Here is a 23601-nt window from a genome sequence, read left to right as displayed (position 1 = left end):
TGCTACAGTTCTGCAGGTGCATTTTCCCGGGAACGTCAACATAAGATTTAACTCTGTTGCCTCTCTATTTTTAAACAGGTGAAATGCTGTAAATACTGGCCGGATGACAGCGAGATGTACGGTGACATCAAAATCAGCCTGCTGAAGACCGAGACACTGGCTGAATACACAGTTCGCACCTTCGCCTTGGAGAGGGTAGATTTTTATTTTAAGATTTACATCTTACCTTGTTTGCACAGCTTCTTTTGCATGTATTAGGGCTTGTTATGGTATTCTTAGAATTAGAAGTAGAAGATGAATAGAGGGGATTAGATAGTTGACAGGACTTACTGTTGATGAGTGTGAGGGCCACTGAACAGAATCTCACATGCACAGTTCAGATCACCCAAAAAAGAAAAAATGACACAAAATGACTAAAAAAAGACACAAAATGACTAAAAAAAGACACAAATTGATCAAAAAAAGACACAAATTGACCATAAAATGATAAAGAAAGACACAAAATTACCAAAAAAAGACACAAAATTACCCAAAAAGACACAAAATTACCAAAAAAAGACACAAAATTACCAAAAAAAGACACAAAATTACCCAAAAAGACAAACAAGGTAAGATTTACATCTTACCTTGTTTGCACAGCTTCTTTTGCATGTATTAGGGCTTGTTATGGTATTCTTAGAATTAGAAGTAGAAGATGAATAGAGGGGATTAGATAGTTGACAGGACTTACTGCTGATGGGTGTGAGGGCCACTGAACAGAATCTCACACGCACAGTTCAGATCACCCAAAAAAGAAAAAATGACCTAAAAAAGGAAACAAAATGACCAAAAAAGACACAAATTGACCACAAAATGACCAAAAAAAGACACAAAATGAAAAAAAAAAGACACAAAATGACTAAAAAAAGACACAAAATTACCAAAAAAGACACAAAATTACCCCAAAAGACACAAAATGACTAAAAAAAGATATAGAATAGAGGGGATTAGATAGTTGACAGGACTTACTGCTGATGGGTGTGAGGGCCACTGAACAGAATCTCACACGCACAGTTCAGATCACCCAAAAAAGAAAAAATGACCTAAAAAAGGAAACAAAATGACCAAAAAAGACACAAATTGACCACAAAATGATAAAAAAGACACAAAATTACCAAAAAAAGACACAAAATGACCAAAAAAGTCACAAATTCACCACAAAATGATCAAAAAAAGACACAAAATTACCAAAAAACACACAAATTGACCACAAAATGATAAAATAAACACACAAAATGACCAAAAAAGACACTAATTGACCACAAAATGACCCAAAAAAGACACAAAATGACCAAAAAAGACACAAAATGACTAAAAAAAGACACAAAATTACCAAAAAAAGACACAAATTGACCACAAAATGATAAAAACAAGACACAAAATTACCCAAAAAGACACAAAATTACCCAAAAAGACACAAAATGATAAAAAAAAGACACAAAAATACCAAAAAAAGAAACAAAATTACCAAAAAAGTCACAAATTGACCACAAAATGATCAAAAAAAGACACAAAATTACCAAAAAAAGACACAAAATGACTAAAAAAAGACACAAAATGACCAAAAAAAGACACAAAATGACCAAAAAAAGACACAAAATTACCAAAAAAAGACACAAAATTACCCAAAAAGACACAAAATAACCAAAAAAAGAAACAAAATTACCAAAAAAGTCACGAATTGACCACAAAATGATAAAAAAAACACACAAAATGACCAAAAAACACACAAATTGACCACAAAATGATAAAAAAAGACACAAAATTACCCAAAAAGACACAAAATTACTAAAAAAAGAAAAAAAAATAACCAAAAAAAGACACAAAATTACCAAAAAACACACAAATTGACCACAAAATGATTAAAAAAACACACAAAATGACCAAAACACACACAAAATACCCCAAAAAAAGACATTAAGTGACCAAAAAGACTAAAACACATTAACACATGAACACTTTAACACAGTAAATGATTTGGCGACCCCCAAATTATTTTAAGATTTAAATCTTACCTTGTTTGCACAGCTTCTTTTGCATGTATTAGGGCTTGTTATGGTATTCTTAGAATTAGAAGTAGAAGATGAATAGAGGGGATTAGATACTTGACAGGACTTACTGCTGATGGGTGTGAGGGCCACATGTTAAACTGGGAGGAATTAACACCAGTAGCTATGAGAATGGCCCCTGCCGTCTCTCCAACATGGCTGTTACAGTGTTGTGCCCCCGATGGCCTCCATCCTGTCAATCTCCCGGGGGATCTCTCATTGGAGGAGCTCAGAGCAACGCTGGAGTGACAGCCGCACAAACACAGCATTATCATCACACTGTCACATTCGCTCTCCATGGGCGCTCGCTGCTGCTTATTCAAATCGGCACGAATTTAGGAGCTGGTGACAGCTTGTTTTTTTTTCATAGCTCTTTTCCTTTCCCTTCCCTTTTTTTTTTGGGATTTCTGTCTTCGACAAATCTTTGCTTTGCGTCGCTTTACTTTGTCATCTCTGCACAGAGAAAGAAATTGCTGTGTGACTGCAGCAGCCTCCCAGTAGAGAGGAGAAACCTCCCAGCCCTCCCTGAGCTCCGAGAGCCTCAGTAATTCCTTTTCCGCATGTCTGTCACACCACAGCTGCTACTAGCATGTGATGCCCAGAGGCCTAACTGTCCTAGAAGACCTAACACCCCACGTAAATAATGTCCTGGTTGTCCTCACACTGAACCGAAAAATCTGTCATATCTCTCACGGATGTGTCTGAATGGATGGGAGACACACTCAAAAAAAGCAAACCGGGTGTCTGTTACCTTATCCTAATAGTCAGGCGGCTTAGCTAAATAAAGGGGACACGCTGGACAAAAGCACCAAATTTTTTCCACATGCTCTCTATCACCATAGGTTTCCATTTTTGGTAGGAGCCACTTTATCAAGATGGCCGATCCGAGATGGCACCCATATAAAGTCTATGAGAACCAATACATCTTCCAAGCCACTCAGAAGGTCAATCTTGGTGTCAAAATCTACATTTTCTGGGTCAAGGAATCATTTAAAGCTGTTGAAAATATCACTAGATGATTATTTGATCAAATAGAAATGTTCATTTTCACCCAGACTGGTAGGCAACTCGCTTCAAGTGTTGCAGCAGAGAATCCTGAGCTGAAAATGTTTGGAATCTAATAATTATGTAAATACATGGCCAAAATGAACACATCTATTTGATCATGTAGTGATATTCTCAGTAGCTTTAAATTATTCTTTGACCCAGAAAATGTAGATTTTGACACTAAGATTGACCTTCTAAGTGGCTTAGAAGATATACTGGTTCTCATAGATTTTATATGGCTGCCATCTCCGATCTGCAATCTTGATGAAGTGGCTCCTAACAAAAATTGAAACCTATAGTGATTGAGAGCATGTGGAAATAATTTGGTACTTTTGTCCCACGTGTTCCCTTTCTTCCCAAATCTGGTCCTAAACCGCCGGACTATTAGTCTAACATGTAGCTTCTACTAAATAAAATTATGTTTTGTGGTTGAACAGTTTTAAAATGTAGTTTTAAAATGCAACATTTTAAAAATGTACTAGAATACTTTATGTTAAAACAACCTAGTTAAATTGCTGAACATAAAAAAATATTTATTTCCTGAATAATTGCTATTATGTCCATTTTCATATGATAAAGGTAATCTTTTAGGCTAAACCACTTCAACCTAGCTTTGTTTTGTTGGCTCAGCACCATTAATTCATGTACTTCACTATTTTAAAAAGTAGTTGTAACTACCCTATTAAATAAAGTAACTCTTAATAATATCATACAAGTTTAAATGGCCCAAGAAAATTATGTTAGTATGTTACAATTACCCTTAGAAATCTAGTTGGACTGACCTGGTAATTAAGTAACAGTAACGCAAATACATCATGTTGACCCGAAATATTTACATTTTGTTCACTCAACAAAACTGTTTCTCGCTAAATTAAAACATTTTAATTTAGGTGGAAATTATTTCCATAATTTTATTTCGTTCTGGGAACAAGTTATTTTTTTTGAGTGCACATCTTGGATGTAAAAAGGGCCTGTAGGCTACTGTGGTTAGCATGCAAGGCATGTAAATGTTATGTTTTACATGGAGGGCTAATGTGTTTGTGTTGACAGAGAGGATATTCAACCAAGCACGAGGTGCGTCAGTTCCACTTCACGTCCTGGCCGGAGCACGGCGTGCCCTACCACGCCACGGGACTGTTGGCCTTTATACGGAGAGTGAAAGCCTCGACGCCTCCTGACGCTGGCCCTGTGGTGGTCCACTGCAGGTAATGTGGAGCTGAGCAGCAGCTGTAACCTGCACTGTTACAAAACCAAACCAAACAAGTAGTGTAGTAATAGATAGTATTCTCCTTTGGGAGGCCCTGGACAACGTCAGTGTGCAGAATGAGGAAGCTGAGGAAGCATACAAATACCTTATTTTTGTGATTCATATGTAATCCTGAGTTAACCTTTTTTCAAATGCAAAGATAAGATACACTTTCGTGTGAGATGTAATCTGTTTATTCAAATGTTTTATTGTGTAACAGATTCATTTTCACAGAATTTTCACAGTAGCAGAGCTTCCTTTAATTCGGTCAGTCAGTTAAGAAAAAGAAAATAAAACAGTGTTACTGTGGGGGCCAAGCAGGGGCCAGTGTTTAATCAGAGGGGCACATTAAAAAACGGCAGAGATGATATTTAGGCATTCAAAACCTTTATTTTAGCTTTTAAAAAAATCTAATTTAAGTATATTTGGAAGATACAAATACACTGATTGAAACAATGAGACTTACCAACAATTATTTTTGTACGACAATGACATTTCTCATTTTTGTGCACAATTACGTTTATTTTATTTTGAAAGTGCAGTATAGTGAGAATGATCTTTTTTTATATACACACAAGCTTTTATTGCACAATTTAACTATTATACAATGGACACATTCTGGGTTCCTTTTGTGCACATGCAGATATTGTTTGAACAAAAAATAGGTCAGAATAGTTCCGTCGTTCATTTTATTATTAATTTGACACAGGGGCCACAGCAGGCAAAGGCTTTGCAGTGGCCCCTGGAGGCCCCTGTGTAGAACCGCCACTGTCCCTGTGTCTGTGACGTGACCCTTACCTTGTACACTGAGAGTCTCTCTTCTCTTTTAAATCATGTACTGCTACAACTTGTGCTCCTGAGGAGGAACACTGTATCCTGAGAAAAAAAAGAAAAGAAAACATTTTTACCAACGAGAAAATCTGTTAATTTAATACTTGAAGACTGTGCATGATTCCTCATGAAAGATGTCCTTTGTGTGCCAGTGTGGGGGCGGGCCGCACCGGCTGCTACATCGTGCTGGATGTCATGTTGGACATGGCGGAGTGTGAAGGCGTGGTGGATATCTACAACTGTGTCAAAACCCTCTGCTCCCGACGCATCAACATGATCCAGACGGAGGTCAGGCCACATTCACATCCATACATGAGTCAGAGAGCAGCCATTGCTCTTACACATTAGATTACATTAGATTTTTATTTGTCATTGCACAGAAATACAACCGAATTCAATGCACTCAGGTAAAAAAAGCATAATAAATAGTAAATAACAAGATACATTCTTATCATCTCATCTCAATAAATAGTAAATAGAAAAGATACATTCTCATTCTCTCAGCACTTAGTATATTCATGTCATTCATTCACTGTACCATCAAATTAGTGCCATTGTATGCATTAAAACAAAACTGTAATTATATAAATATACAGTACAGGCCAAAAGTTTGGACACACCTTCTCATTCAATGCATTTTTCTTTATTTTCATGACTATTTACATTGTAGATTCTCACTGAAGGCATCAAAACTATGAATGAACACATATGGAATTATGTACTTAACAAAAAAGTGTGAAATAACTGAAAACATGTCTTGTATTTTAGATTCCTCAAAGTAACCACCCTTTGCTTACTAGAATATAAGACATGTTTTCAGTTATTTCACACTTTTTTGTTAAGTACATAATTCCACATGTGTTCATTAATAGTTTTGATGAATCTACAATGTCAATAGTCATGAAAATAAAGGAAACGCATTGAATGAGAAGGTTTGTCCAAACTTTTGGCCTGTACTGTATATATATATATATATATATATATATACACACATAAAAAAGACAGAGACTCCACTATATCCTTGCTCTGACCCTAGACTATAGATCCAGAAACTTAATTTCCTCATCTTTGATTGCCTTCTTACAAAAAAACTTGGGGAAAATGGTCCAACGACCAACGGCTGCCATTTTGATATGCAAATAAGAAGGTCAAAAACTCAAAATTTCGCTTGGGAACCATTTTTTTGGGGGGGATTCAGCACCCTTGAAATAAGTAAAGTAGGCCAGTTCCCGACTTGTACCCATAAATGCTCCTCACTTTCACTTTTTGGACAATTCCGTCTAGACTATAACGTTTCCCTGAGGGCAGCAGTTCAAACAGATATTACACATATTCAGGATGTTACATCAGTGGTCATCATCATATATAACAGGTTTCCACTGGAAAACTTCTGGAGAGTCAGGTTGTTAAACATTTGTTTTCCCTACTGTTGTTTGGAAATTCAAACAGCGAGGTGGTGGGGGTTTATTATCATACTCCCCCTCTGGGACTCATGTAAAGGTCATTGCAATAGTTTTAGAGAAAAGACTTGCATTGTGTCTCACTGTGCTGCGTAGGCACGTGCTGTTCTTCAGATGTGCAGATTATTTGCATATTCACCTCTTATTATGTAAATCCGACATTGACTTAGCTGTTTATTACATTTGTAGTTATTTGCAGGGGTGCTCTAATTAAATGCAAAACGCATGTGTTTGTTTACTTAGAAATATTTATTTATTTTCCACAGCTTTCATACACCACCAACATTATAGCACATGTTTAATTCAGAACAAGGTTATGAAAAATCTCTGCCATTCCTCTAGTTGTTTGATTATTTATTCTACACGTGTTCTTAATCTGCTTCTGTTTCAACCTGCCTCCTTTGTAATGTATGTTTTATTATGTGACACCCACTAGAGTACATATATGCGTGCCCACACATTCAAATTTGCATTAAAAAGTTATCTGTTGTCCTTTCAGGAGCAGTACATATTTATCCATGATGCCATTCTGGAGGCCTGTCTTTGCGGAGAGACGGCCATCTTGGTCAATGAGTTTGCCGTCACTTACAAAGAGATGCTGCGAGTGGATTCCCAGAGTAATTCTTCTCAGCTGCGGGAAGAGTTTCAGGTCAGTCTTTAGCTGCATCAAATCTCCAAGCTTGTCTTTATTTTGTTAAAATATGCAGCTATTATAACATGTAACATACAAACATGTCTTTTGAATTGCACAGCCCACACACTGTAATTTGCATCTATAATGCAATTCAATAATTATCATGAACAAAATTACTTAATGTACCTTAATGGAACCTGCTAGTACTTCTACTGCAAGGGTTACTTTTAGTAAGTATACATAATAATACAACCTTTATTCCTAAGAGACACAAAATAACCACAGAGTCTCGAAATGACTCTAGAGAAACAATGAGACACACAAAATAAACTACAAAGAGACTCAGTGTGACCACAAAGACACACAAAACAACTATGGGACTCAAAATGACTACAAAAAGACACAATGCCACCACAGAGACACAACTACAAAATGCAACATGGTCTCACAGAAACCCGTGAAATAGCCATGGATTTTCTTAACTTAAAATCCGTGGAATAGTCACGGAATCACTCAAATTTCCGTGAAACTGACACGAATTTCAGTACAATGCAAGTTAATGACAGTCATATCCCGTGGCTATTCCAACATACAAAGTGATTATGTACATTCACTGAGTGAATATTTAGAAAATAAAACATATATTTCTCGCTAGAAATGTGATCAAAATCCATTTTTATGCAGAAACTAAGTCAAAATATTGTTTTTTTTCACTAAAAATGAGAGAACTGTCCGCCATGTTTTTTGTTCTGACCGCCTGGACCTTGAAAGTCACGTGACTTGGAACAAGCCAATAGGAACAAATATCCATGGAATAGCCACGGGATTAACTTGCATTGTAGCGAAATCCGTGTCAGTTTCACGGAAATTTGAGTGATTCCGTGGCTATTCCACGGATTTTTAGTTAAGCGAATCCGTGGCTATTTCACGGATTCCTGTGAGACCAGGTTGCACAAAATGATGCAAAAAAACAGCAATAAAAAAGGCGAAACAACTTTAAAGTCTGTGTGTCTTTGTTGTCTCATAATCCGCCCATGCTACTACTAATGCTACTATCATATTCCTGTTGATAGCATAAATATACTATTTCATTCCCGGTGCAACTTTATTGGTGATCCATCATATACAAGCGTATTTTATTTGTGTATTGCATGTCATCTGTTATGTACTGTACATTTCCCCAGTTAATACGAAGCAGTCTGCTTCAGACAGTTACATAAACAACAGACAATGATTGCTTCTTCTTCTTCTCTGCTGTGGAAATGTACTTCACAGCAGACATTTGAAAATGAACACAGTGAAGAAAGGAATGGTCTAATGGATGGCTGTGTATATGTATGTGTATGTGTGTGTGTGTGTGTGTTTGATGTACACATTCATAAATGTGTTTGTGTGTGCAAGATGATGTTTGTTTCCTTTCACTTTTGATTCTGCGTGAGTGTCATTGAAATCGTCTGCCTGGTTTGTAGGAATGCGTCCTCAGAACATTTTATTAGATGTTGATTAGGAGAGAAGAGAGCCAGCTGTGTTCCCACATGCTTTACCTGCCTCACCCCGCCCCTCCCCCCCTCCGTAGAGCTCTACCAGCAGCCGCATTGATTTCAGGTTTAGCATTTCAAAGTAAAACTGGAAAAAGATCATGCTCCCCCCTCTAATTCCACACTGTTTTATTCTTATACGCTACATAGGAGTTGTGATGGGTATTGCTTAGAATTAGAGAATAGTAGAAAAAATAAAATTCACCCTGAGAGGTACACTGTAAAAAGTGTTTGTAGAAATTACAGTAAAATGCTGTCAAATTGCATGAGAAATACGGCCTAAAATAAAAAATTGCATATCACCATAATAGACACTTTTAATTACTGTAAATCACAGAATAGAACAAAACTTTTGAAAAACACACAGTTTTACTGTAAAAATATTTTTAAAAATCATGTAAAATGAATGGAGAAATACCATATTGTCTCAAGGACACAATTACCTTTAAATAAAGGGACTACTCAGTCTAAATTACAGCTTTTGTTGATATTTACATTTAAATTTACAGTAGAAAACCCACTCACTGTAATTTTTACGGTGAAATTCTGGCAACCACAGCTGCCGGTATTTTACCGTAAATTTAACAGATTATTTTTTACAGTGTAATACTGTAGGTAGAAAAATTAAAATTCACCCTGAGAGGTAAGATAGATACCTTTTACACAATATGGCAGCCATTTATGGATTATTATACTAAATACACTGTAAAAAATGTTTGTAGGAATAACAGTAAAATTCTGTCAAATACATCAGAAATAGGGCGTAAAATTAAAAATTGTATATCACCGTATTAGACACTTTTAATTACCGTAAATCAAGGAATAGCACAAAACTTTTACGTTTTTCTGTCATAAACTTGAAGAAACACACAGTTTCGCTGTAAAAATATAACATTTTCATGCAAAATTTATGGAGAAATACCATGATGTGGGAATGAATGACACAATTACCCTAAAAATAACAGGATTATTCAGTCTAAATGACAGTTTTGATATGTATCTGATATTTACACTTAAATTGAGAATAGAAAATCCACTCACTGTATTTTTTACGGTGAAGTTCTGGTAACCACAGCTGCCGGTAATTTTCCGTATATTAAACAGATTATTATTTACAGTGTATAACCCAGTGAAAAATTAACAAATGTAAATTTTGGAAAACCTGACATCCTCCTAGTTGTATTATAATATTTAAATCTATTTTATTTGTAAACCTTATTTTTGTTTTGATATTTGATTTGACTCCACCTAGGTTTTTTTGTTTTGTTTCGTTTTGTTTTTGTGGGGTTTTTTTATTTTTATTTTATTGCTTTTATTTTTCTACTATCATTCTGCTCTTTCGTGTTGATTTTAAGCATGAATGAACATGTACATTCTTTATTTTTGTATGTGAACGAAAGAAAAAAAACCCAATAAAGAGAAGTTTGAAAAAAAAAAATACTGTAGGTAGTACGACGCTCTGATTACAAACTGTTAGTTCTTCATAAAAGAAAATGTTACATCTATGGCTTTGATCTTGTAAACTTATCCGTCTGACATTGCTCTCCATTGCAAAATAATCTTTCTGTTTGCCTTTTTTTACTCCGTCATCCTGCAGAATGCAAACAGCCACCAGTAATACAGCAAGTCACAGATCTATTATTGATGCTGCAGTGTATTAATGATCCAAATATATTTTTTTACGTTGTCCGATGCAATTACTGCAAAATGAACAGAGAGTTCATCTAAAAAATATTGGTATGCAATATTTCCCTTTGACTTTTTTTAAAAACTTCATTACATTTCCTTTCAGAATGCAGTCGGCCTAATTTATCCTTCATTCTTTTAAATGAGTTTGTCAACGTGATGTTCTCAGTATTAAAGATTCTTTCAATTAACATTATTAGATTCTTGGCACACACTGCAAAAAAGCCGACTTGTATTTTTTTGGCCTAAAACAGTGATTTAAGTTGGTAAAACTTGGAAATATAAATTACTGACATTTAGGGCAATAATGTGAGTTAGCACAACAAAGGAAGCCAGTTGTCTGCTCAAAAACAAGTTGGTGAGTTGTTATATGTACTTATATCTTTAAGTTGGGGTTCACAACAAGGGACAATAGTTCTGATAACTCTTATTTCTTTGTTGTGAAATTTGTTCATTAGCGAAAGCTAGCGGCTAACTGATGCTAGCAGCTAACTGATGCTAGTGGTGCTGCTTGTTACAGCTACAAGAGTAGCCATTAGCGTATCAATGCTAACTCAAAATTGTGGTCACAACATTAGCTGACATTCCATAGCGGCGTTACAATCGTGCCAGAGAAATTCAGAGTTGAGCAAACTCAAAAACAAAACTTAAAATATTTAGTTTAATTGTCCAACTTAAAATTTTATCGAAGTTTGTTGCCTTGAAATTTTGAGTTCACCCTACTTTTCTTTTTTTGCAGTGTAGTCTGCATCCCAATCCTCCCTCCTCCTGTCTGATACTCTTCTTCTTCCTCCTCCTTTAGTATGTTTGACTCCTCTGTGGTGTCTCCCAAATCCCGACGGCTTCCATCTTTTTAATTCTCTTTTCAATTACATTTTGTCCTTCCCTCGCTCTCATCTCACCTCTTTTTCTTTTTCCGTCTGCAGACGCTGAACTCTGTGACTCCCCACCTGGACGTGGAAGAGTGCAGCATCGCTTTGTTGCCAAGAAACCGAGAGAAGAACCGCAGCATGGACGTTCTGCCGCCTGATCGCGCCCTGGCCTTCCTGGTTACGACAGAAGGGGAGAGCAACAATTACATCAACGCCGCTCTGGCTGACAGCTTCCACCGGCAGGCTGCCTTCATCGTGACCCCTCACCCTCTGCCCGGCACCACCGCCGACTTCTGGAGGCTGGTCTTTGACTACGGCTGCACCGCTGTGGTCATGCTCAACCAACTCAACCAGTCAAACTCGGCCTGGGTGAGGTCAAAATGTTATATACTGTTTTATTGCCATCGATTTGTTGATACAAAGAAAAAAGAGACGTTTAAAAATGTTTGAGTTCACTCACTCAAGCTGCTGTTTGCTGAACAAGTTTTTACTTCAGTCTTGAGGTTATCTGAACTTTACTCAAGACTTTTCCTGCCTCCACTCTTTCTATATCTCACTGTGCTTGGGATTAGTTCCTTCATGCCATTTTGTTGGGCTTTGATCCCTGACCACATTGATCTCAAGGCATGACTAGATAACACCCGCCCCAGTTTTTCCTCCCCCTCCTCAAGTTACATCTCTGAAGAATAGGCTTGCATTACCCTCCAGCCACATTGCAGGCTTCTTTTTGTTGGCGCCCCACTTTTTCTCATGAGCATATGCTTTTTCTCTGTGTTGCAGTACTCCCTGTTCTTTCTTTAACACTTGTAATAATAGCTTTAATAACTAGTGGAAGCACAGGACAAGATTAAAGTTCAAGATTCAATTAAAAACACAATGGAACAGTGGACCTTTGATATCTTGGATAGCTATTACATGTTGGAGCTCTAATGGTCAAAGCTTAAACTGGTAAATAAGGACTTCGGGGTTCTGCCAAATAATTAGGTGCCATATTGAACAATGCTCTAAAGGGGACATATAAAGAACTTTCTCAGTGCTTGTGCACAACAAATCTGCTATTTAAGCATATTTTTTTCTTTAAAAAAAACAAACAAACCATTGAGTCAGTCAAATTATTGTCTTCTTTGTGTACTTTGGCTGGCTTCTAACCACGACAGGAAACAGTATGCCCAATTTAAATAATAGAGCAATTTATACTGTGTTTCAGCTACATATATAAATAAAACTATAATAGATAGATAGATAGATAGATAGATAGATAGATAGATAGATATAGAGATAGAGAGATAGAGAGATGACTTTATTCATCCCCGAAGGGAAATTCGGTTGTCACAGCAGTCCGGTATTCAAGTACAATAAAATACAATAGAATAAAATACTGAGGTAGCATGAATAAAAACAACAATAGAAAAAAACACAGAATAGAACAAGGACACTTAAGAAGTTAAAAAAGTATATATATAATATTATATATAATATAATATGTAATAATAGATAATAAACAATATAAAAATAAAATGAAAAATATAAATAAAGTAATTTTAAGTAAAATAATATGATATAATAATAATAATAAATAAGGCCAGTAAGGCCGGTATAATAATAATAGTAGTATATTACAGTATATAGTAATAATAGTAATAATGTGTTTTTTGGACATGTAAACATGTTATTGTAAAAACACAAAATATAATTATGAACCTGAACCTGAGCAAACATTGACCCCTTAAATATATATATATATATATATATATATATATATATATATATAAGTCTATTTTGAGTATTGTCATGGAAAGATATTCATATTTCAGAGCTTTTGACAAGAGTCTGACTAGCAATTGTTGAGCAAATTGAGCTTTTTCTACAATGTTCTGATTAAGACAGATTAACAGATCATTAAAATAATTAATTGTGAATGAAATGGAAGCATGTAAAAAGGCCCGAGAGTCATTAAAAGTAAGGAATTCATCTAGGATTTCAATCTTGAGCTATTTCTCAGGTGGGGAAAAAAAAAAGCACTTAACAAGCCTAGTAAAATGGGGCGACAGACACATTGAATGTAACTCCCAGATTTTTTAGCAGAAGGAACTAAATACTTTATTAAAGAGCCAAAAGCTGCCACAAGTTGACTACGGATGTGTTCAGCCAATAATTAACATCTCCGTTTTGTTGGAGTAAAGCTGAATGAGATTGGCAGACATCCAGTCCTTAATGCCAGATAAACAGTAATGCTGCTGAATAATTCAACAACACTGGGACAGGTATGACTTCATATCATCATCGGCATAGTAATGGAAAGAAATAGGAAATGTCATACTGTCTAAGAATGTAGCCACGGGAAAACATGGAAGGAATAAGAATAAGTTTGGCCCTAGAATGGACCCTGGTGGTACACCACACAGGCACACTTCCTGCAGATGCAAAAAAAAAAATTGTGGAAGACAAACAAAACCAATCACAAACATTTCTGGAGATATTTTTAACCTGTGAATAAGAATATTTTAATCCACTGGGATCAAACCTCACAGCATTCAGTATTAGGCTGCAGCTCTCATGAATATATCATTACCAACTCTTACAAGGGCAATTTAAAGTAGTTTAATTTCACATCATGTTGTATTAACACCTGTATAATTAGGGTGTGTGTGTGTGTGTGTGTGTGTGTGTGTGTGTGTGTGTAGCAAGCGAATTAAATCACAAAAATCACCTGCAAAAAGTCAGCCAAAAAGACATTGAAGATAATAGCTTATCCAGAATCAAGATTTCGTTTTTAGGCATAAATGAAACATTTACAAGCTTTGTGTAGTCAAACTTCAACGTAGTTGAAAGTATGTATTATATTTTATCACAGCCTTGGAAAGCAGGTGCTTAATCTAAATTATTCATCTTTTTTGTCTACCCTAGATAGTTGTAAAATCTGCCCTGAACATCTTACATTTTTTAGCGTTTCTTGAATAATACTTTGGTGGAGATATAATTATTTATTAGCTGAAAGTAGCACTGCTGCTTCTAAAGCGTCCATTTAAAAATAAAGGAGAATAAACTTACTAAAGTAAATCAACTTAGAGTTTTATTTTAATATGTATTATGGCCATCTTATTGATATAAAAGTGTGTTTTTTCAAAAACTGAACCTTACTGGTCCAAGATTTGAGCCTTACACACTACTACTTACACTATTTTATATTTTATATTTTCATTTTGATTTTACTTGCATGATTTTTTCAAGTGAGCATTGTAGAGCCTGAGAGCCAAGGCTGTCATTGCAAACAACTGCTTCTTGGAATTGTCATGCACATAAGTGCAAGTGCAATAAAGAAATGGAAACATATAGAATAACCTTTCAGGGCCTTGACGTGCCTTTGGAAACATTTCAATGGTTATATTCAACTATTCTGAATCTTGAATCATTGTGTATCATGTGCTCTTTAGATGTAGAATGTTCTGTGTTAGCTTTTGTGCATGCTATATTGTAACATCATGCACAAAACCCACATATATATATATATAATCTGTATTCTGGTTACATATATAAATTAACACTACAGAAAGGAAATTGAACCCCCCCTGTGTTTAATCGCTGTCCCCTTGAAATGTTTTTCATTTCTTTTTTTCCAATGAATTGAATTTCCTTTCCGGGTCTTGCCTGAAAACTGAGTTATTGCCACCTTAAATTGTTCATTGCAAGATCTCGCCATGAACTCTGTTATAGAGTTCATACGATACGTGGCGTTAGAGAACTCTGTCTCCCTCTTGTTGCAATCTCTCAGAGCACATTACATCTCCCCCTCCCCGCGTTGCTTCTCTCCCCATATTAACACAAGAATGGTACCATAACACCTCTAATATATGTAGGCACACTATTTTTGTTGCTGTGGTCTGCATGCCTGTTAAACTATTATGTTCTTTTGTGTCCAGTCCACTGCGCATCTGCACACACTCCTACACACACACCCACTTTCATTTCATCATTTGAACTTCTTAAAGTTCTCTTCTCTTTGATAATTAAAGACATTTTTTGGCCTCAACTATGAGAAAAGAAAGCTTCTCATGTGTACATTCTGTAGTCATGGCTACGCGACCGTGAACTAGCGTTAGCCAGCTAGCGGAGGGGAGGGAGGGGGGGTGTCTTAATGGCCGTGAACTAGCGTTAGCCAGCTAGCGGAGGGGAGGGAGGGGGGGTGTCTTAATGGCCGTGAACTAGCGTTAGCCAGCTACGGGGGAGGGGGGTCTTAACGGCCGTGAACTAGCGTTAGCCAGCTAACGGGGGAGGGGGGGGTCTTAACGGCCGTGAACTAGCGTTAGCCAGCTAACGGGGGAGGGGGGGTCTTAACGGCCGTGAACTAGCGTTAGCCAGCTAACGGGGGAGGGGGGGTCTTAACGGCCATGAACTAGTGTTAGCCACCTACCGGGGGGGGGGGGGGGTCTTAACGGCCTTGAACTAGCGTTAGCCAGATACCGGGGGGAGGGGGGGGGTCTTAACGGCCATGAACTAGCGCTAGCCAGCTACCGGGGGGAGGGAGGGGGTCTTAACGGCCGTGAACTAGTGTTAGCCAGCTACCGGGGGGAGGGGGGGGGGGTCTTAACGGCCGTGAACTAGCGTTAGCCAGCTACGGGGGGGGGGGGGGGGTCTTAACGGCTGTGAACTAGCGTTAGCCAGCTAGCGGGAGGGGATTAACGGCCGTGCAGTAGCCAGCTAGCGCTAGTTCACGGCCGGCTAGCGGGGGGCGCAGTGAACGGCCGTTAACTAGCGCTACATGCTAACATTAATGTATTTCCGAAAACGAACTAAACATTAAATACACACCACAGGTTATGTTGACGGAGAGACGTTTAATGACGATTAATGCTCATTGCCTACAGATGAACTAACTTTGCTAAAAATAATTTGATGTACTTACCACTTGGACGGCTCGGCTCCGAGGGAAGAATGATGGCGGTTGCCTCGGATTTTCAAATCCAACCTGAATCGAACACTGCGCGTGACGTCACATTGCGTGCGCATGCGTGTTGGTTGAAATGCTCACCTAACTTACATTATGTAGTTAACTGAATGGATTATTATGGGTTTTTGATGAGTTTCCGCGCTTTTTTTAAGTTGCAGTTGTTGTAACTCTTCTTACTTTATTGTAGCCTAATGGGCAATGAGTTTTCCCAACTTGACAACAACAGTCCCTCTGACTAAAAGCCCAAATCCCTTTTAACTGTGTACTGAGAAATGCATGAGGATAAAGACACAATATGCCACATTTTATCACCGATTAAACAATCCCCCCATCCTTCTCTTTTTCTTTCATCTCCCCCTACCTGTAGCCGTGTGTTCAGTACTGGCCGGAGCCTGGTTTACAGCAGTACGGACCCATGGAAGTGGAGTTTCTGTCCATGTCAGCAGATGAGGATGTCATTACTCGTCTGTTCCGGGTCAAGAATGTCACGAGGGTGAGTCAGTGCTGTTCGGAAAAAAGCCTGCACAGGACATGTTGTTCCACTCAGTGGTATTTCACAAAATGATAACTTGAACCTCATTAGAAATGCATTAGCTGTGGCCCTTACCAGTAATTCAGATGTGACATTTTACCTACATTACATTTAGAGCTGCCAGCTGCAATATGCATCTAAAACCCACCTGACACAAGTCCTCAAAGTCAAAGTACTTTACACTCGGCTGTAAAAATACTGTGTACCTGAAACCTTCAGATGATTTCAATTCTATATAATTTCTTGTATATGTTCAATATCAAAGGCTGCATGCTTCACTTGAGGCAAGATTTCAGTGTGTGGCTGTGCATCGTTATCTGTCTATATTTCTCTCATATGCATAGACTCTTCTGTATGCCTCATGGGACACAGAGGGTTGTCAAATGAATACACTCTAAAATAAATACATTGTAAAATACAGCGTGGAGATTTAGTACAATGGCACAGCAGAAAAAAATGTGTTTTATACATTTTATAAAGGACATTGTTTTGATATTCAGCAGTCCAGAAAATTGAACCAAAGCTGCCACCAGTGTTCCCATAAGAGTGTTACATATTATAAAAACGTTCAATGGAAAACCTGCAGGAAAAGCACATTAACATGCATGCAATAAAGGTCAGTCTCTCCATTTTTCAATTTCTTCTTGTCATTACCTAGATAGGCGTCTTCCCTCTCTCGGGTGCTTGTTGGCATACTACAGAAGAGACTTTCATCATCATAATGCACGCCGAATTTTGAGTCACAAGATTCTCTTTTCAAGCTTGAAAGCAGAATCCCTTTTGATTTGTTCATAAACTCTGTCGTACATTTAACAAAAACTATCTGGCATGTAGAGAATAAGACAGCTATATGAAGCTAAAAAAGACTCTGACAGCTTTGTCATGGTAGAGGGAGCGCAGGGCATGTCAGTCGGTCTTTTCTCCACTTCTTTTCCCCCCAGATGTGTGCATATGTACACTGTAAAACCCAATGTTGGTTGTTTGTTATTATAACTAATTTTTCCTTTTCAATACAACAAAGATTTGTGCAAAAAGTCATTTTAACTTAAAATATTGAGTCAAATAGCAAGATTCATTTGAGTTAACCCTATAAAGCCAAGTGTATCATATTTGATGCATAAGTTTTTGAGACCTCTACATCATCAGTGTGATATTTTCTTTTCCTGAAAAACCTGATGAATACATGAATTGATGATTAAAAAAACTGAGCAACAAATTTCACAAAAATACCAGATGTAACAAAAATGATTTGCTGGTTCCACTGGTGGATCTGTCATTGCTGCGTGATGCTGATGCTTCATATCAGCAGATGTATGATGTTGTTTTATATGGAAAAAAATATTTTGTATGTTTGAGGAAAATGTTAAAAGGAAAGTCAAAGTTTTATTTGGTTAAAAATATTAGATTTTATGTGATTATGTTAGTTCAAGAAAAGCCAATTGTGAGCAACAGATTGCACAAAAAGACCTGATGTATCAAATATGATCCAAATTGAAATCATATATGAAAATTGATATTGAATTAAAACATTTTTTAGCCTGTTCAACAAACACTCCAGTTTTGAAAATTTAGAATTTTCTGGCAATTATTTCACGGTTCAGGCTTTATAGGGTTGTCTTTGTTGTCTTGACATAAAATTCTTTTGCAGCATGGACACTCAAATATTTAAGTTGAAACAACAAATTGGGTTTTACAGTGTATGTATCAGTCATTTTGGTGTGTGTGTGTGTGTGCAGGTATGGTTTAAGCCTGCACATTTGCATAAGGACATGCATGCATTCTGCTCAGGATCACTGTCAACCAATTATTGAAAAAAAATCTGTATGCAAGGCGTTTCCCCGCTGCCATTAGAAGCAGCGCCACATGCATGGCCCAGAACTTCCTGTCTTGATTGGCATCCTCTCCTCCTTTGTCGACTGCCCTTGTCATTCCCCTCTCTACCCTCGGCACCTTTTTTTTCTTACTCGGAGCACACCACTGTCAAGGAGAGGGCAACTTAACTCAGCATGGGAGAAATCAAATCACACAGAAATAACACACACCTCTCCCACTCACTGCCCCTTTCTCAGTGCATTAGTGTGTGTGTGACAATGATATACAAGGGTAGGGAGTAAAAGTCAAAGGAAGTGCAATGTAAGCATATGTATGTGTGGGTATGAGAGTCGAACAAAAAAAAAAGTACATAGTGTAAATCCCACCTCCGCTGAGGCAATTCCTCCATGCATCGTTGGTGTCTTTGCCAGCCCAATTTGCATGACTTACAGTTCTCCACTGGTTTTTAAGTATTAGGTGAGATTCTACAGGACAAGGTTATGAACACACAGGGACCTCTCTCACACACAGACCAGGCCCCGTTACACCTGCACACCCATATATCTCAAAGTCAGTCTGCTGAGTGAGCACAGCTGAGAGTGCCAGCATGCAGCCAGGGGAGCACTCAAACACGGGTGTTAACAGGCACACGCAGAAACCACCAGAAAATATAAAAATATAATACAGCGCAGACACACCAGAGCACGAACACTCCTGGTCCATGTGTCTAATGATTTCTGTTGCTTCTCAAGCTCCAAGAGGGCCAGCTGGTGGTGTGTCAGTTCCAGTTCCTGCGCTGGTCAGCGTATCGAGATGTTCCCGACTCCAAGAAGGCTTTCCTCAACCTGCTGGCTCAAGTGCACAAGTGGCAGAGGGAGTGTGGAGAAGGACGCACTGTTGTCCACTGCCTGTGAGTGATCTGTTGGATATACCAAACATGTACTGTTCTCAGTGTTTTTAGACCAAGGAGCCCTGACAAGATATGGAATATACCAGGGTTTATAGTCTAAGGCTCCGTTTACACGAGGACGGTCTGAACAGAAGACGCAAAAGTGGCGTCTCGTCTTCACTTTTTATTCCTCGTTTAGACGAGCATTTTCGGGAGGATATCTGCTGCATACGGTGACGCAAAAGTGTGTGAAATTGGATTGTATGCAGCCAGGCGGCATCACTTAAAGCCATAAGAGCATCTTTGGGCATGCAGAAGTTTTCACGCCACACATTTTCATCAGCTACTCCTTCCACAAAGTTCTCCACCATCACTAGGTCTCCCAGGTCTCGTTCACAGCCGTCTGGCTCCTCCCACCAATTGCTGCATCCAGAATGTGATGGAGGTAATTCCAGATCCTTCTCTGTTCACTAATACTATCTGTACATATCCTGGACATTTGGTGGAAAGACTCCTGTAAGTTTATTAGAGCTGCCAGAGCAGCTTGAAGGTCCGATGCATGGAAATAATCCCATGTTTGTTTATTTCCTGTCCTGGAGCATGTATGTGACGTAAACACATATGTGACGTGAGCAGATCAGATCAGAGTTTTGTGTCTTGTCAGTGTAGATGACACGCTACGGAGGAGAGGATTCAACTTTTCCACTTTGGAAGGTAGTTTCAGATTTTTGTGTCTTTAAGCCCCCAAAACGCCGTCACCGTCTAAACGAAAGGCACTTCCGATAAAATATTTTGTCGATTTTACCCGCGAGCGTCCTCGTGTAAACGGGGCCTTAGTAACAGAACAACACAAGAGAAATGTAATTGGGCGTTGTTATACACTTCTATTCTATGCGAGTGAAGTGGGGGCAAAGCAAATTTGCATCTTTGCATAGCATTCATTAGGCCAGCTATTCTCAACCTTGGGGTCGGGACCCCAATTGGGGTCGCGAGATGATTTCTGGGGGTCTCCAAATCATTTTGGAAGTCAGCTCTGTCTCCACTGTGTTAAAGTGTTCATGTGTTTTAGTCTTTTTGGTCACTTAATGTCTTTTTTTGGTCATTTTGTGTGTTTTTTGGGCACTTTGTGTCTTTTTTTAGTCATTTTGTGTCTTTTTTTGTAATTTTGTTTCTTTTTTGGGTCATTTTGTGTCTTTTTTTAGTCATTTTGTGTCTTTTTTTGTAATTTTGTTTCTTTTTTGGGTCATTTTGTGTCTTTTTTGGTCATTTTGTGTCTTTTTTCATCATTTTGTGGTCAATTTGTGTCTTTTTTTGGTCATTTTGTTTCCTTTTTTAGCTCATTTTTTTTATTTTTTGGGTGATCTGAACTGTGCGTGTGAGATTCTGTTCAGTGAGCGGGGGTCAATCAAACTGTGGTGTAATGTGCCGTAGTGCTGTGTGTGGCGTTGTATGTCCCTCTGTTGTCCTAAGTCCCCGGAGTGCACGCCCGCTGATGAATATGAATGTCCCGTCCAGCTCATTGCCAACCCGTCACACGTTCATCCCCACCGCCTCCATCCGAAAGCACATCACTCAGCGCTGTCACACAGCGTTACCCACGACAACCAGGAAAGAGATTATGGAGATCAAATCAATTATGGCTTAATACAGAATGCGATGGTTCTCACTACAGTAAATCCAGCACTGCCAAAGCACTGACGACGATTGATTACCTTAATATTGCTTGTATACGCTGCGGAGGCTCCCGTGCCCACCTTCCCTGTATTCGTCTCAGGAGAGAGGAAGTGGATTGTCCTCCACTAGTTTATTGATATTGCCTTTCATTTATGATGACCAAGACAATATATCCGAGGAAATGCCACACGACGCTGTTATTTCTCAATTTGCTCTTCCTTACTGCTCTTCTCATGTCGCTATTTTTGCACCAAGATAATGTATGAGAGTGCTGCATGAACTGTATCAGATGTTTTTTCATGATGTAGCGTGAACACAAAGGTTATCAGATTACACATTCTCTGCCCTGCTTATATTGTGTTATTGTCATCCATAACGCACTCAACCCTTTATCAGGCGAAGAACTATATTTGGTAACTTCAGTGGATATCAAAATGGGGTCGAGAAAAAAGTTGCAAATTTACTGGATTAAAGTGGCAAATCTACAAGAAAAAAAGTTGCAGATTTAAGAGAAAAAAGTGGAAAAAAAGTAACTTTTTTCTCCCAGATTCACCACTTTAACCCTTGATAGGACGTTGCAAAGTTGCAAATTTACTAGATTAAAGTTACAAATCTACAAGACAAAAAATTGCAGATTTAAGAGATTTAAAGTGGTGAATCTGCTCGAAAATAGTTGCAAATTTACGAGAAAAAAGTGTGAAAAAAGCAACTTTTTTCTCCCAGATTCACCTCTTTAACCCTAAATAGGACACTCATTGAAATACGTGCAAAAATTTCAACCCTAGAGAATATTGGAGGATATTACATACAGCCAGAATGTGTAAAAAAAAAAAAAACATTTTTTCCCACTTTTTTCTTGTAAATCTGCGACTTTTTTCTTGTAGATTTGCCACTTTAATCTAGTCAATTTGCAACTTTTTTCTCAAAATATGAGACACTAATAAAATGTTAATAAACAGTAGAAACATCTTTCATTAGTTTTGAGGTCAGTGTTGGTGAAGTTCTTTTGACTTTCCAAGTTAGAACTCCAACATCAGGGTTTTTTTTTTCAGTTGAAATGAAGTTAAAGGATCAGAAAATACATGATATATTAAATGAAAATCTATCATCTTCTCCTCTGCAGTAACGGTGGTGGTCGCAGTGGGACCTTCTGTGCCTGCAACATTCTCCTTGAGATGATCCAGTACCAGAACATGGTGGACATCTTCTATGCTGTCAAAACTCTACGCAACTGCAAACCCAACATGGTGGAGTCCCTGGTAAGAGAGAGAGAGTCGGTAAATAAATGAAACTATGTGTATATTTTCCAACCTGGTCTCACAGGAATCCGTGAAATAGTCACGGATTTTCTTAACTCAAAATCCGTGGAATAGCCACGGAATCACTCAAATTTCCGTGAAACTGACACGGATTTTGCTGTTAAATTAGAAGTTAATGACAGTCATATCCCGTGGCTATTCCAACATACAAAGTGATTATGTACATTCACTGAGTGAATATTTAGTAAATAAAACATATATTTCTCGCTAGAAATGTGATCAAAATTCATTTTTATGCAGAAACTAAGTCAAAATATTGATTTTTTCACTAAAAATGAGAGAACTGTCCGCCATGTTTTTTGTTCTGACCGCCGGAACCTTGAAAGTCACGTGACTTGGAACAAACCAATAGGAACAAATATCCATGGAATAGCCACGGGATATGACTGTCATTAACTTGCATTGTAGCGAAATCCGTGTCAGTTTCACGGAAATTTGAGTGATTCCGTGGCTATTCCACGGATTTTGAGTTAAGCGAATCCGTGGCTATTTCACGGATTCCTGTGAGACCAGGTTGAATTATTCTGTAGTCATTTCATTTTACTTAATATATTTGATAAAATGTATTAAATATAAATGCCTCCTTGATTTTGAGGCAGTTGTTTGAGTAACTTTAATATAAAAATGTTTGAGATAGATATTTTAATCACATTAAATATAATCTTTATGTGTGTGTAATTCTAAATCAAGAGAATTTTGAATGAATCCAACACAATAGAATTAGTTTTAAATGTCAGGCACTTCCTGTTAAGTTGTTATTAACTGAACTTGCAACATAGTTAGATTTAATTAATAATATTGCGTGCAATCTGTTGCCTCAATTTTATTGAGTAGCTATTGTTTATCTTTTTTTACAGTCTTCATATGTGGTAAAGGAGTACATTGGTAAATTAAATTGTTCTTTGGATGAGATTTTTGCTATTCCACGGATTTTGAGTTAAGCGAATCCGTGGCTATTTCACGGATTCCTGTGAGACCAGGTTGGTATTTTCTCATGTTTTCACTTTTTTAAATTTGTGAATATTT

The 23601-nt window shown here is 37.7% G+C and overlaps 2 protein-coding genes across 3 annotated transcripts in view; one reads left to right on the top strand and one right to left on the bottom strand.

Annotated features, from left to right (window-relative positions):
- Nucleotides 1-23601, bottom strand: part of LOC131975753 (trypsin-3) — a 641927-nt gene that overhangs the window by 417428 nt on the left and 200898 nt on the right. The gene's annotated exons all lie outside the window — the stretch shown is intronic.
- ptprub (protein tyrosine phosphatase receptor type Ub) overlaps nucleotides 1-23601 on the top strand; it is a 297634-nt gene that overhangs the window by 271744 nt on the left and 2289 nt on the right. For both annotated transcript variants that reach the window (XM_059338459.1, XM_059338458.1), the window contains 8 exons: nucleotides 79-195; nucleotides 4185-4339; nucleotides 5364-5499; nucleotides 7171-7320; nucleotides 11456-11770; nucleotides 16717-16842; nucleotides 19446-19603; nucleotides 22380-22515. In XM_059338459.1, coding sequence (XP_059194442.1) covers nucleotides 79-195; nucleotides 4185-4339; nucleotides 5364-5499; nucleotides 7171-7320; nucleotides 11456-11770; nucleotides 16717-16842; nucleotides 19446-19603; nucleotides 22380-22515 — 1293 coding nt within the window. The remainder of the gene's footprint in view (nucleotides 1-78; nucleotides 196-4184; nucleotides 4340-5363; nucleotides 5500-7170; nucleotides 7321-11455; nucleotides 11771-16716; nucleotides 16843-19445; nucleotides 19604-22379; nucleotides 22516-23601) is intronic.

Source organism: Centropristis striata, chromosome 8 (genome assembly GCF_030273125.1).
Source record: "Centropristis striata isolate RG_2023a ecotype Rhode Island chromosome 8, C.striata_1.0, whole genome shotgun sequence".
NCBI classification, from domain to species: domain Eukaryota; kingdom Metazoa; phylum Chordata; class Actinopteri; order Perciformes; family Serranidae; genus Centropristis; species Centropristis striata.
The sequence above is the reverse complement of the archived record's forward strand: the minus strand, read 5'-3'. Positions and strand labels throughout refer to the sequence as shown.